At 41.8% G+C, this 15,375-nt stretch overlaps 1 protein-coding gene across 4 annotated transcripts; it reads left to right on the top strand.

Moving 5' to 3' along the window:
• Positions 1-193: 193 nt before the first annotated feature.
• Positions 194-12,501, top strand: LOC124031619 (protein ILRUN). 4 transcript variants are annotated; one of them, XM_046343087.1, is made up of 5 exons: positions 194-617; positions 3,426-3,580; positions 3,802-3,999; positions 4,328-4,635; positions 10,862-11,902. In XM_046343087.1, exons 1-5 carry the CDS (start codon positions 370-372, stop codon positions 10,952-10,954), a joined length of 1,002 nt encoding a protein of 333 aa, XP_046199043.1. In that variant the 5' UTR covers positions 194-369; the 3' UTR covers positions 10,955-11,902. The 4 variants fall into 4 exon arrangements, with proteins under 4 accessions (XP_046199043.1, XP_046199044.1, XP_046199045.1 ...); XM_046343088.1 differs by lacking the exon at positions 10,862-11,902 and adding an exon at positions 4,788-5,538 and having other exon boundaries at positions 195-617; XM_046343089.1 differs by lacking the exon at positions 10,862-11,902 and adding an exon at positions 9,690-9,853 and having other exon boundaries at positions 197-617.
• The last annotated feature ends 2,874 nt before the right edge of the window (positions 12,502-15,375 follow it).

Raw genomic sequence — 15,375 nt, 5'->3', positions numbered from 1 at the left:
GCAAATGTTAAAGTCTGAAAAACGTAGTCCACTTTGTTCATAACGGATTCTAGCTTGGGGAACAGAAAACTGTATTGAGATCCAATGTTTCATTGATTAGAAAATTTGCTGAATTTCAGCCAAATTCCATCTCCTTCCATCGTCTCCCACTGCCGGCCATATTTGGTAGTGAGTGAAAACGCCAAGCGGATTCTTCACATTTTATACATCTGGTGAAATATCTGTGTCGTTGTTCTATCTGTGCATAAACAGCTTCTCCAATAGAAATCCCGATCAAACTCTGTGTCCACACCTTGGCTCACACACCGCGACGCAAGGTGACGTTCAATTGCACCGACGTCAAACGTTGCCCTCCACCATGCGTATTAAATGTATTGTTGTTGGAGTGGTTGTTATGACTGGACAAGGCCTCGGTTTAAATTAGGAGACCCCGCCGTCGCTGCCACGGTAGACCTGCCGATGGAGGGCATGGACATAGACCTGGACCCGGAGCTCATGCAGAAATTCAACTGTATGGGCACCACTGACAAGGATGTCCTCATCTCAGAATTCCAAAGACTGCTGGGGTTCCAACTCAACCCGGCAGGATGCGCCTTCTTCCTTGACATGACCAACTGGTGAGTTCGTGGATATGGGGCCTAACTTGGCTAGTAGCTAGCTACATTTGGACTAGTGCCAAAGCGAGCTAGCTGTTATTTATTGTGGTTTTGTGTGTCTCTCTCGTTCTCTTTCATGTAGTTATATCTACTTGTGCCGATACTTTGCATTTGGCTATGTCATTGCTGGGAATTATGCCGTGTTCGTGTGCTAGTCGAAACTCGAACATTTCCGATTTGCTTATTCGGTGAACGCTGCACATGTATAACGAACCAGTTAACGAGTCAGACTTTTCCGAGTTTCCTAGTTTCGATTAGTATGTGAACGCGGCAATAGTTACGTTAGTTATGTGAAACTGTAGCTAACGCCAGATAAATTGTGCTGATTCGATTATGATGCGGGGCACCGGTCTATGGACCGCGACCGTGAACGGGCAAAAGCGGTGAGGGAGGAGCGCCTTTCTCAAATAAACAGTAATATGTGCTGCTCGGTCATGTTGTCAACAAGGCAGCATGGTGCATACAACATATCTTGTCCATTGTGTGTGTGTGTTAGAATGTATTTTAAAACAAGTTTTCATTGGGAAGGCAGATATAACGTTATTGTCAAAAGCAATCACGTTTGCATGTGTAAACACAGAATACTACTCATTATGCTGTGTTCAAAACAACTGGGAACTCTGAAATCTCTGACTTCTGACTTCAGTGTGTTTAAGTCAACTGGGAACGTGAAAAAAACGAGCTCCAACTGGGAAAACATCGATGTTAACTGTCATCCAACTCGGAATTCCAACTCAGGAATTTGGGCCTCTTTCTAGAGCTCTGACCTGAAGAGCACTGAAGTCATGACTTGACCTCGTATTTTTCAGAGTTGCCAGTTGTCTTGAAAGCACCTTGGGAATTTGGAAAATAATTAGGTGAAATCATGGGGTCATTGATCTTCAAGTACACAGTTGTCTTGAACACACTATCGGAAGTCGGAGATATACCAGCTCCCAGTTGATTTGAACGGGGGCACCTGGCTCCAAAACTAATGTAGTGAACATTTCCCTGGACCAGATTCATCGAATCACCTCAATAACCACACTTCCATCCAGCTTTTATGTGAGTAAAGTCATATTGTATGAAAAATAACAAGGCAGCGGTAACCAGGTTTCCATAGAACATTTTTATACCAGTAAAGTACATGTTGGATAAAAAAATGTCATGACATGTCTGATGGAAACAGCATTTTTGTAAACATTTTTTTGATGAACTTTCCTATTGTCAACTGTCGTTCTCAACTAACATCAAGGCGGTGGCCCGTTCCTGTAGGTTCATGCTCTACAACATCCGCAGAGTACGACCCTGCCTCACACAGGAAGCGGCGCAGGTCCTAATCCAGGCACTTGTCATCTCCCGTCTGGATTACTGCAACTCGCTGTTGGCTGGGCTCCCTGCCTGTGCCATTAAACCCCTACAACTCATCCAGAATGCCGCAGCCCGTCTAGTGTTCAACCTTCCCAAGTTCTCTCACGTCACCCCGCTCCTCCGCTCTCTCCACTGGCTTCCAGTTGAAGCTCGCATCCGCTACAAGACCATGGTGCTTGCCTACGGAGCTGTGAGGGGAACGGCACCTCAGTACCTCCAGGCTCTGATCAGGCCCTACACCCAAATAAGGGCACTGCGTTCATCCACCTCTGGCCTGCTCGCCTCCCTACCACTGAGGAAGTACAGTTCCCGCTCAGCCCAGTCAAAACTGTTTGCTGCTCTGGCTCCCCAATGGTGGAACAAACTCCCTCACGACGCCAGGACAGCGGAGTCAATCACCACCTTCCGGAGACACCTGAAACCCCACCTCTTTAAGGAATACCTAGGATAGGATAAAGTAATCCTTCTCACCCCCCCCCTTAAAATATTTAGATGCACTATTGTAAAGTGGCTGTTCCACTGGATGTCATAAGGTGAATGCACCAATTTGTAAGTCGCTCTGGATAAGAGCGTCTGCTAAATGACTTAAATGTAAATGTAATGTCAACAAAACATGATAGACAAGGTGTAATCTTTTTGTTATTAGTGAATTATGCGAGAAATGCTGGTGGAAATGCTTTTATGTGCAAATATTGATATAATAACCATCATATTGAAGTGAATTTGGGAGTCATGGACCACTCGTCAGGAAAGCATGCAGTTTATTAGGCTACAGATTGAACAAATTAAGATGAACTTCACAAGGTGGCGCAAGTGATGAGGTTGCTCCTTTCCAACAAATATCGAGGGTCTAATTCTGGTGACATGCTCATCCATGCTTGACAGCTGTTTGACAAATAAAAATTATCTTGCTCTTTGGTCCATAATAATTTCATCATGCAGGCTATACATGCCATGTAGCTAACACTTGCCAATACCGTAGTAGGCACACTCTATAAAACTTTTTTTTTTTGAATATATAAAATAAACATCAGTAGAGCTGAAAATGGGTTTCCATCGCATTTAACTTCTATTTTTTTTGTGGTCCAGCTAAACAACCATATGCAAGCTCTAGGAGCACATTTTTGAACACCTAGCTAGTGAGTGTTTGTGATATGATGACGTAATTTGATTGGTAGTGAGCTGAGGTAGGCTAGTGATCACGACTTTATCACTGAACAAAATAAAACAACCCTGAAATGACCTTGACTCATATTTTTGCCAGGGAAAATCATAATCAGCAAGATACTTATTAAATATATATATTTTTAAATGGTTGTTGTGAAGTAGTTTCAGGAACTAGATCATGTTGAATACTTCCTAGTTTAAACATGGCATTGACTCACCCACTCTCCTCAATGTCTTTTGCCATTAAAACAGGAATCTACAGGCAGCCATTGGTGCATATTATGACGTTGAGAGTCCCAGCATCAACACACCATCCATGTCCTTTTTGGAGGATGTGACGATTGGTGAGGGAGAGTCTGTTCCCCCCGACACACCGTTCACAAAGACCTGGAGGATACAGAATACAGGTGGGGGTTACCTTTTATTCATCCAGTTCATATCACCATACGTATGATTCAGTCACAAAAGAAGAAAAACCTTCACTGCAATGTAAGACCTGGAAACCACTGGCCTGTAAACGTGTGTGTGTGTGTGTGTGGTGCAGGTAAGGTAACTGACTGCATGTTTGGCAAGGGAGCTTTGTGTCTTAAAAATGTGTATCAAATATCTTTGTCTGTCTGTTTCACAGGTGCAGAGTCCTGGCCACCCGGGGTATGTCTGAAGTACATTGGAGGGGACCAGTTTGGCCACATCAACATGGTGATGGTGCGCTGTCTAGACCCCCAGGAGATCTCAGATGTCAGTGTGCAGATGCACAGCCCTGTGTCACCTGGCATGTACCAGGGCCAATGGAGGATGTGCACAGCCACAGGACTGTTTTACGGAGGTAGGTCCCAAACAGCGCGGATGCACTGTTTTGTGGACATGTTTTTTTTCCCCATAAGGGTGTAATTCATTCTAGAAATTATCCAGACACGTTAACCTCTGCAGTTTTTATTTGAATCATTTTATACGTTTGTGTGCAACTGTTTAGCTGTGTAGTCCTTTTTCAAGATTTTTAAGTGGTCAATCAATGTCTTGAAATTGGTCAACTTCACTTTTTATCCTTGATTTACTGAGCATTGGGGTATTTAACTCACAGCACTCTGTCTCCTGGACAGAACACATCACCCCTAACTCCTGGTGTGTGTCACTCTCTCTCTCTGTCCACATAGATGTGATCTGGGTGATCCTCAGTGTAGAGGTGGGAGGCCTTTTGGGCGTAACACAGCAGCTGTCCTCCTTCGAGACAGAGTTCAACACACAGCCGCACCGCAACGTGGAGGGAGACTTCAACCCCTTCGCCTCGCCACAGAAGAGCAAACACAACTCCGGAGACCACAACAACTTGAAAGACCCTGGAGGAGCCTGGGAGGGCATGCAGGACGCCATCCAGCAAGATCAAAACGGACTGTCTCACAATGCTGTAAATAGAGCATCGAATGGGCTCCAAAGCAATCTATCAGTAGTCACTTACAGTCAGGTATGTATGAATTAATTAACCAAGTTTGGCTTGACTCAAAACAAGGTGACGTCCACTCCTCATTGTTATCTGCTTAAACATCGGGCCTCTTGTGTTTGAAGTGAGTAGTTATTACAATATTTCTTGAGGTTTTTATGTATTTTATTTTTCAGTGCCACGTTTGGATGTGGATAAGAACATCTCTCTTCATGGCTGACTTTGAAACCTCCAATTCAATATAGTGTTTTTTTGTTGTCACGAAAGTACAGTGCTAGTGAAGTTCTCCTATTTATTTATTATTATTTTTTATTTTTTTTTCTCCAGGCGTTGCCACTACCGTACAGTTACAGAATGTGTGTTTGGTAGTGTGGAAAACACAATAGATCTCTGCTCTGAATTGTAGCACAGACCGATTGTTCGGGAAAGCATGCAGTTTATTAGGCTACTAGCAAAAAGTGGATGTTTCTGGTTTTCAGGGGTACAGTATTTAACCTAACGTAGCATGTGTATGAAACTGAAGTTATTAAGCTACAGATTAAGTAAGTTATGATGATCTTCACAGGGTGGTGAAAGTGCACAGAGATGAGCTTGATGCTCCTTTCCAATAATTATCGAGGGTCTTAACCTGGTGACATGGAGATCGATGCTTGGTTGCCATTTGACAAATACAAATAATTTCACTCTTTTTGTCCATAATAATCTCAATATGTAGTCTATACGGGCACTGTATCTGCGAGCTGTTGGCTAGAGCGCAACTAATTTTCAGTTTCCCTCTCAGACCACTCCCAGACAGTTCTAGCAAAATTCTTGCTTGAGAAAGTGCCCCTTGCTAAGAAGCCATTTTGTGTTTCTTTTTGACCATTTTTCTTTTAGCACTATCCACAGAGTTTTGAATTCAGTGCACGAATAAACAAATTGCCAGCGTCTTGGAGCAAAAATGTAGATAATTTAACCTCATTAGCACAGTATACATCAAAAGAGTAACTGAGAGGAATGTACAATACCGCAAACAAGGTATTTGTGGTAAGTGCATGGGGGCTCCATATTTATGCTTCTCTGCTATTAAAAACAATTACATTACCAAAAGTATGTGGACACCTACTAGGCGAACATCTCATTAAAAATAATTATGGGCATTAATATGGAGTTGGTCCCCCTTTGCTGCTATAACAGCCTCCACTCTTCTGGAAAGGCTTTCTACTGGATGTTGGAACATTGCTGAGGAATTTGCTTCCATTCAGCACAAGGGTATTAGTGAGATCGGGCACTGATGTTGGCGATTAGGCCTGGCTCGCAGTCGGTGTTCCAATTCATCCCAAGGGTGTTAGATGGGGTTGAGGGCAGGGCTCTGTTTCCGGCCAGTCAAATTCTTCCACACCGATCTCCAACAAACTATTTCTGTATGGACTTCGCCTTGTGTACGGTGGCATTGTCATGCTGAAACAGGAAAGGGCCAAATCTGCCAAACTCCGATTCGTCTGTCGCCTCCCAGATGGTGAAGCATGATTCATCACTCTAGAGAACGCATTTCTATTGCTCTAGAGTCCAATGGGGTAGAGCTTTATACCACTCCAGCCAAAGCTTGGCATTGCGCATGGTGATCTTATGCTTGTCTGCGGCTGCTCGGCCATGGAAACCTATTTCATGAAGCTCCTGACAACAGTTATTGTGCTGGTGTTGCTTCCAGAGACAGTTTGGAACTCGGTAGTGAGTGTTGTAACTCAGGGCATGCTATTTTTACATGCTACACAGTTTAGCACTCGGCGGTCGAGTTCTGTGAGCTTGTGTGGCCTACCACTTCGTTGGCTGAGTTGTTGTTGCTCCTAGACGTTTCCACTTCACAATAACAACACTTACATTTGACCGGGACAGCTCTAGCAGAGCAGACCTGACAAACTGACTTGTTGGAAAGGTGGCAACCTATGACAGTGCCACGTTGAAAGTCGCTGATCTCTTCAGTAATGCCATTCTACTGCCAATGTTTGTCTTTGGAGATTGCATGGCTGTGTGCTCAATTTATTTTTTATTATGTCCTGATTTGTGGCTGAAATATCCGAATCCACTAATTTGAAGGGGTTTCAACATTTGTGTGTATATACACTACCGTTCAAAAGTTTTGCGTCACTTAGAAATGTCCTTGTTCTTGAAAGAAAAGCACACTTTTTCTTATTTTTTTTTGCCCATTGAAATAACATCTAATTGATCAGAAATACAGTGTAGACATTGTTAATGTTGTAAATGACTATTCTAGCTGGAAATGGAGTAGTACACAGCGTTGTACGAGATCTTCAGTTTCTTAGCGAGATCTTCAGTTTCTTAGCAATTGCTCGCATGGAATAGCCTTCATTTCTCAGAAAAAAATAGACTGAGTTTCAGAAGAACGTTTTTTGTTTCTGGCCATTTTGAGCCTGTAATCAAACCCACAAATGCTGATGCTCCAGATATTCAACTAGTCTAAAGAAGGCAAGTTTTATTGCTTCTTTAATCAGAACAACAGTTTTCAGCTGTGCTAACATAATTGCAAAGGGGTTTTCTAATGATCAATTAGCCTTTTAAAATGATAAACTTGGATTAGCTAACACAACATGCCATTGGAACACAGGAGTGGTGGTTGCTGATAATAGGTGTACAGAGGCCCATGTAGATATTCCATTAGATATTTCCAGCTACAATAGTCTTTTACAACTTTAACAATGTCTATACTGTATTTCCGATCAATTTGATGTTATTTTAATGGACAAAAAAGTGCTTTTCTTTCAAAAACAAGGACATTTCTAAGTGACCCAAACTTATGAGTGTGTGTACTTAAAATGTATTAATACCAGTAACCTGGATCCCATAACCACTCTTCACATTTTCTGATTTAAAAAAAAAAAATTATTTTCCCCCAATGTGGCACATTTCCCCCCAATGTGGCACTAATGCAATTCCACAAAATCCACAACATGCGCCGCAGCAGATTGGCTAAAAATGTAATGGCACATTATCTAAACAGGTTGTCACATGGAAGCCTTTAGCCTCATGGATTTAGTTCACACAAAGTCGCCATAAATTCAAAGCACATGCATAATTGAAACTGCCGGACTGCACACCAGACCCAAATGCAATTTGGAGTTGTAATTAGACCTGAAAATTTGATTCTGATCCAGGCCCGGTGAGCAGAAGCCCGAGTCCAGGCCTGTTCCACCATCACAGAAATTAAATGAGTCTGAACCTGGGGGGAAAAAATGAAAAGCCAGACTTCTAGTAAACAGTAGGCTATATTGATTTAAAACGGGTGTTGAGAACAACACGGTGAAGGCTGGCGGCAATGGAGTGAGGAAGCAGCCATTGGGCCTAGAAAAAGCGCAGAGAATAGAAAACTCACCTTTTAGATATGAGCAACTGAATGATGAAAATATTGGAATAAAGTAGGCTAATGTAATTGAAGGCATCTATCAAATTCTTGCTTATACTGAAACTCCTAAAGTTGTATCCAACCGTTATACTAATTTAAAGCAATCGTTGTGTGTGTGTGTGTGTGTGTGTGTGTGTGTGTGTGTGTGTGTGTGTGTGTGTGTGTGTGTGTGTGTGTGTGTGTGTGTGTGTGTGTGTGTGTGTGTGTGTGTGTGTGTGTGTGTGTGTGTGTGTGTGTGGTCACCTAGATTATAATTTTAGCACTGTTTTGATTGGGACAGTGCTGCTTTGACAAGTGTGGGGTGGGGGACTTATAGATTTTTCACTGAATCTCTGTTTGGATATTTAGTAACAATTAGGCTGGGGAAATATTAGCTAAGTACTAATGATCATATTTTATTCTAGTTTGCTCATACATTGGCAAGAAGAAGTGTGTGAACCCTTTGGAAATGCCTGGATTTCTGCATAAAAGGGTCATAAAATGTTATCTGATCTTCATCTAGGTCACAATAATAGACAAACAGTCTGCTTAAACTAATAACACGCAAACAATTCTACGTTTGTCTTTATTGAAAACACCATGTAAACATTCACAGTGCAGGGTGGATAATGTATGTGAACCCTTGGATTTGATAACTGGTTGACCCTCCTTTGGCAGCAATAACCTGAACCAAATATTTTCTGTAGTTGCAGATCAGACCTGCACAACGTTCAGGAGGATTTTGTACCATTCCCCTCTACAAAACTGTTTCAGTTCAGCAATATTCTTGGGATGTCTGGTGTGAACTGCTCTCTTGAGGTCATGCCACAGCATCTCAATCAGGTTGAGGTCAGGATTGGGCCATTCCAGAAGGTGTTTTCTATTCTGTTTAAGCCATTCTGTTGTTGATTTTACTTCTGTTTTGGGTCGTTGTCCTGTTGCGTCACCCAACTTCTGTTGAGCTTCAATTGGCAGGCAGACAGCCTAAAATTGTCCTGCAAAATGTCTTGATCAACTTGAATGAACTTTTCCGTTGACTATAGCAAGCTGTCCAGGCCCTGAGGCAACAAAACAGCTCCAAACCATGATGTTCCCTCCACCATACTTTACAGTTGGGATGAGGTTTTGATGTTTGTGTGCTGTGCCTTTTTTTTCTCTCCACACAGTGTTGTGTGTGCCTTCCAAACAACTCAACTGTAGTGTCATCTGTTCACAGAATATTTTGCCAGTAGCGCTGTGGAACATCCAGGTGCACTTTTGCAAACTTCAGATGTGCAGCAATGTTTTTTTTAGGACAGCAGTGGCTCCTTCCATGATGTCCTCCCATGAACACCATTCTTGTTTAGTGTTTTCCATACCGTAGACTCCTCAACAGAGATGTTAGCATGTTCCAGAGATGTCTTTAGCTGAGACTCCAGGATTCTTCTTAACCTCATTGAGCATTCTGTGCTCTTGCAGTCATCTTTGCAGGGTGGTCACTCATAGGGAGAGTAGCAACAGTGCTGAACTTCCTCCATTTCTAGACAATTCGTGGAATGATAAACATCAAGGCTTTTAGAGATACTTTTGTAATCCTTTCCAGCTCTTCTGAGATCTCTTTTGTTCGATGCATGGTTCACATCAGGCAATGCTTCTTGTGAATAGCGAACTCAAATTTGTTTTTTAAAATTTGTTTTATTTATTTGTTTTGTTTTTATAGGTCAAGGCAGCTCTAAACAACATCTCAATCTCGTCCCATTGATTGGACTCCAGGTTAGCTGACTCCTGACTCCAGTTTGCTTTTTGAGAAGTCATTAGCCTAGGGGTTCACATACTTTTTCCAACCTACACTGTGAATTTTTAAATGATGTATTCAATATAGACAATGAAACATTCTATAATTTGTGTGTTATTAGTTTATGTACACTGTTTGTCTATTGTTGTGATCAAATTTGATGACCAATTTAGGCAGAAATCCAGGTAATTCACATACTTTTTCTTGTCACTGTATATTAGCTGATAACATTTTTGAACAAGTCTGCTTGCTCTTCACTCATGTAGTAGCCGGTCCTACTCTCAACCAAAAGCCTGTGACTTGTCTGATAATCAATCAATGTGATTTTGTGTCACTGAATCTCTATTTGGTTATTTGATCTCTGGCAGGACATGTGGTAGATGAGCAAAAAAATAAATGAGCTATCACTGATCAGAAACATTTAGTGTGCAATAATGTAGCCTAAATCCAGTGTATATTTCTATATTGACTTGCGTTGTAGCCTTTTTTTAAATATCAAGCCTAGGCTATTTTCCTATTGTGCCAATCCCAACGAAACCCAAAATCCTGACTCCTGTCTCACATTAAAATTCCTAACTTTATTCTGTAATCCATAGGTTGCATTATCAAAGTATGTCTTGCCTATGCATGTCAAAATACAGCTGTAACGTTTATCCTGCTTCTCTGCACTGTCTCTTATTGCTGCCTATATGAGCGCTCAAGTGGATTATTATTATTATTATTTCATGAGCCGATCTGTATTATTATAATAATAATATTGATTTTTGCCAAATAGGAGATATTCTGTCAACTTTGAGCAGTTTGACCACCGTTACAAAGTTTGTATGATTCGACAACGCTATAGCCTATTCGGGGTGAGCTCTATGCCTGAATTAATTAATAATGCTCATAATTTATGAACTCTTTCGCAATTCACAACAATGTCACTGGTGATCAAAGTTACTGTATCATTACTAAATATCAGTTTCACTTTCGGTGAAATCTTTATGTATATATTGGGAGAACTCTGGCAAAGTAACCATATCTTTGTTTGAAAGATTTTTTTTGTGGTATTTCCCGGGACTCTCTTCACCGTATACTCCCTCTCCGGCCTCTAGGTCATCAGGCTGCTGATTATCCCGCACCCCTGTCACCATCGTTTCACGCACCTGCGCCTCATGACAATCACCTGGACTCCATCCCCTCCTTGATTATCTTCCCTACATCTGTCACTCCCCTTTTGTTCTTTCCTCAGGTGTTATTGACTCTGTTTTCATGTCGGTGCGTTTCGTGTTCATTGTTTCTTTTATTCATAAAAACACTCACTCTCTGAACTTGCTTCCCGACTCTCAGTGTACACTCGTTACACTCTCGGTATAAATATGAATTATTCTTATTGAAATACAGGTAGATTTTGGGGAAAATATTCATCCATAGTACTTAATTGTTACTGAGAAATTATTTGATATTGAGATAAACACAGCTGCATTGGCCCTTTTTTTTTAAAGTCTTGGACTAAAGCATTCTCAGTGGAGGTTCTCCTTGTAGTCATAATCTGTGTCTGGATAACCAGCCCTATGTCAGTTCGTGGTTAATATCCTCACTGAGCAACAACATCCACCACTACAGCTTCTGTACACCACCTGCTTTGCCAAGTTTATTGCCCTTAATGATGCAAGTCATTTTTGTTTTTATGGATTTACCTGTATATGATGATAACCCTTGTCAGTTTGCCACCATATAGCCCTCAGAGATGCTTGAATATGTGTGTGTTCCGTGCCTGCTCTAAATCACCTCATCGTTCTGTTATGGCTGGCCTTTTTTTTAAATTCCAGACTGTAAATGTACTGCCACTCCTGGCTGGGTACACCTGACTGTTCAGAAACCCTTGCCTCTTGCTCATTCACAGCTTTTATTGACTCAATAATGGACTGAAGTACTGCTGAGCTTATCTTTCTGAGGAATACACATGTGCTTTATGTAAGTGCCTGCCCTGTTCAGGTGGGTGCTGCTTCCTTACTGGCCTGCGACACTGGAAACGTAACTTTTGCAAACCTTGAGAAACTCCTATTAAATTCAATGAACCTGGGCGTAAGCACGCAGACTCCGCAAGAGGCATGCGCCGTTCAGCGTAAAATTGTGCACTGTGTTCTGTGTCTCTCCCCAGGGTATTCATGGCCCCTATCCGTTTGGCCAGAGTTAAAAAGATGGAGATCCAGGCGGTGCTGAACTGACCTGGGTATGTTGAGGCAGGGGCACCGGAGAGGGGAGTGACACATTTCATACAGACTCCAGACAACCCTCTTCCTTGCCCCCAATCCACCAAAACACAAGCTACAGAGAGAACAAGGACGCACCTACCCCAGCGAATAACCCCCTACCAACATCATCAGCACCCTCCTGAGATCTGTATGTGTAAATGCCATATAATGAGTGCTATAAATCCTAAAAAAAAGTTGTCGTACTACTACACAGCTCTTTTTAGTTTTCTTTCTTATTTTTATCTGTCAACACACCTCAGTGAGTAAGGACTGCTGGATGAGTTTAGCAAAGGGATGGATGCGTGTGAGCTTGAGCAAATGACGTGTGAGTGAAAAAAAGCCATCTAAAACAATTTTGCCTGTTGAGCAATTGTACAGTTGAAGTCGGAAGTTTACCTACACTTAGGTTGGAGTCATTCGAACTATGTTTTTCAACCACTCCACAAATTTTTTGTTAAGTAACTAAAGTTTTGGCAAGTTGGTTAGGACATCTACTTTGTGTGACTCAAGTCATTTTTCCAAAAATTGTTTACAGATTATTTCACTTACAATTCACTGTATCACAATTCCAGTGGGTCAGAAGTTTACATACACAAAGTTGACTGTGTTTAAACAGCATGGAAAATTCCAGAAAATTATGTCATGGCTTTAAAAGTTTCTGATTGCTAATTGACGTCAATTGGAGGTGTACCTGTAGATGTATTTCAAGGCCTACCTTCAAACTCAGTGCCTCTTTACTTGACATCATGGGGAAAGCAAAATAAGTCAGCCAAAAAATTGTAGACCTCCACAATTCTGGTTCATCCTTGGGAGCAATTTCCAAACGCCTGAAGGTACCACGTTCATCTGTACAAAGAAGAGTACGTAAGTATAAACACCATGGGACCATGCAGCTGTCATACCGCTCAGGAAGGAGACTCGTTCTCTCTCCTAGAGATGAACGTACTTTGGTGCGAAAAGTGCAAAGCAATCCCAGAACAACAAATGACCTTGTGAAGACGCTGGAGGAAACGTCTACAAAAGTGTATATATATACACAGTAAAACGAGTCCTATATCGACATAACATGAAAGACCACTCAGCAAGGAAGAAGCTACTGCTCCAAAACCGGCATTAAAAAAAGCCAGACTACAGTTTGCAACTGCAAATGGGGACAAATATCGTACTTTTTGGAGAAATGTCCTCTGGTCTGATGAGACAAAAATAGAACTGTTTGGCCATAATGACCATTACTATGTTTGGAGGATAAAGGGGAACTCTTGCAAGCCGAAGAACACTATCACAACCGTGAAGCACAGGGGTGGCAGCATCATGTTGTGGGGGTTCTTTGCTGCAGGAGGGACTGGTGCACTTAACAAAATAGATGGCATCATGTGGAAGGAGAATTATGGGGATATATTGAAGCAACATCTCAAAACATCAGTCAGGAAGTTGAAGCTTGGTCGCAAATGGGTCTTCCCAATGACCTCAAGCGTACTTCCAAAGTTGTGGCAAAATGGCTTAAGGACGACAAAGTCAAGCGATTGGAGTGGCCATCACAGAGCCCTGACCTCAATCCTATAAAAACAATTGTGGGCAGAACTGAAAAAGCGTGTGCGAGCAAGGAGGCCTACAATCCTGACTCCGTTTTACACCAGCTCTGTCAGGAGGAATGGGCCAAAATTCACCCAACTTATTGTGGGAAGCTTGTGGAAGGCTACCTGACACGTTTGACCCAAGTTAAACAATTTAAAGGCAATGCTACCAAATACTAATTGAGTGTGTGTAAACTTCTGACCCACTGGGAATGTGATGAAAGAAATAAATAAATCATTCTCTCAACTATTATTCTGACATTTCACATTCTTAAAATTAAAGTGGTGATCCTAACTGACCTAAGACAGAATTTTTACTAGGATTAAATGTCAGGAATTGTGAAAAATGTAGTTTATATGCATTTGGCTAAGGTGTATGTAAACTTCCAACTTTAGGTTTTAAATCAATGTCTGCATATGTACAGTACCAGTCAAAAGTTCCAATGTTCTTTATTTTTCCTATTTTCTACATTGTAGAATAATAGTGAAGACATCAAAACTATGATATAACACATGGAAGGAATCATGTAGTAACCAAAAAAGTGTTAAACAAATCAAAATATATTTGAGATTCTTCAATGTAGCCACCCTTTGCCTTGACAACAGCTTTGCACACTCTTGGCATTCTCTCAACCAGCTTAATGAGAGTCACCTGGAATACAATTAACGGGTGTGCCTTGTTAATTTGTGGAATTCATGTCCTCAATGCGTATGAGCCAATCAGTTGTGTTGAAAAGGTAGGGTTGGTATACAGAAGATAAATCTATTTGGTAAAATACCAAGTCTTTATTATGGCAAGAACAACTCAAATACGAAAAGAGAAACGACAGTCCATCACTAATTTAAGACAATCCGGAAAATGTCAAGAACTTTGAAAGTTTAAGTGCAGTCGCAAAAACCAAGCGCTATGATGAAACTGGCTCTCATGAGGACCGCCACAGAAAGGAAGACCCAGGGTTACCTCTGCTGTTCATTAGGGTTACCAGCCTCAGAAATTGCAGCCCAAATAAATAATTCAGAGTTCAAGTAACAAACACATCTCAACATCAACTTTTTAGAGGAGACTGTGAATCAGACCTTCTTGGTTAAATTGCTCCAAAGACACGGCAGCGGGGCCGCAGCGTAGCCTAGTGGTTAGAGCATTGGACTAGTAACCGAAAGGTTGCAAGATCGAATCCCCGAGCTGACAAGGTACAAATCTGTCGTTCTACTCCTGAACAAGGCTGTTCCTTGTTAAACCACTACTAAAGAACACCAATAAGAAGAGACTTGCTTGGGCCAAGAAACACGAGAAGAAACACGAGCAATGGACATTTAGACCGGTGGAAATCTGTCCTTTGGTCTGATGAGTTCAAATTTGAGATTTTTGGTCCTTTTGTGAGACACAGAGTAGGTGAACGGATGATCTCTGCATGTGTGGTTCCCACCATGAAGCATGGAGGTGTGAGGGTGTGGGGGTGCTTTGCTGGTGACCTCGTCTGTGATTTATTGTGAATTCAAAACACCCTTAACCCGCTTGGCTACCACAGTATTCTACAGCGATACCTCATCCCATCTGGTTTACACTTAGTCCCACTGTCATTTGTTTTTCAACAGGACAATGACCCAAAACACACATCCAGGCTGTGTAAGGGCTATTTGACCAAGAAGGAGATTTATGGAGTACTGCATCAGATGACCTAACCTCCACAATCACCTGACCTCATCCCAATTAAGATGTTTTGGGATGAGTTGGTCCGCGGAGTGAAGGAGAAGCAAGCCAACGAGCTCAGCATTTCAAATCGTACTTGTCACGTG

This window comes from Oncorhynchus gorbuscha, linkage group LG03, assembly GCF_021184085.1.
Source record: "Oncorhynchus gorbuscha isolate QuinsamMale2020 ecotype Even-year linkage group LG03, OgorEven_v1.0, whole genome shotgun sequence".
Taxonomy (NCBI): domain Eukaryota; kingdom Metazoa; phylum Chordata; class Actinopteri; order Salmoniformes; family Salmonidae; genus Oncorhynchus; species Oncorhynchus gorbuscha.
The sequence above is the reverse complement of the archived record's forward strand: the minus strand, read 5'-3'. Positions and strand labels throughout refer to the sequence as shown.

Coding starts and splice junctions, on each gene's coding strand:
- LOC124031619 (XM_046343087.1), top strand. CDS start 370: ATGTATTGTTGTTGGAGTGGTTGTTATGACTGGACAAGGCCTCGGTTT. Junction 3,581..3,801: donor CTGGAGGATACAGAATACAG/GTGGGGGTTACC, acceptor TCTGTTTCACAG/GTGCAGAGTCCTGGCCACCC. Junction 4,636..10,861: donor CAGTAGTCACTTACAGTCAG/GTATGTATGAAT, acceptor TCCGGCCTCTAG/GTCATCAGGCTGCTGATTAT.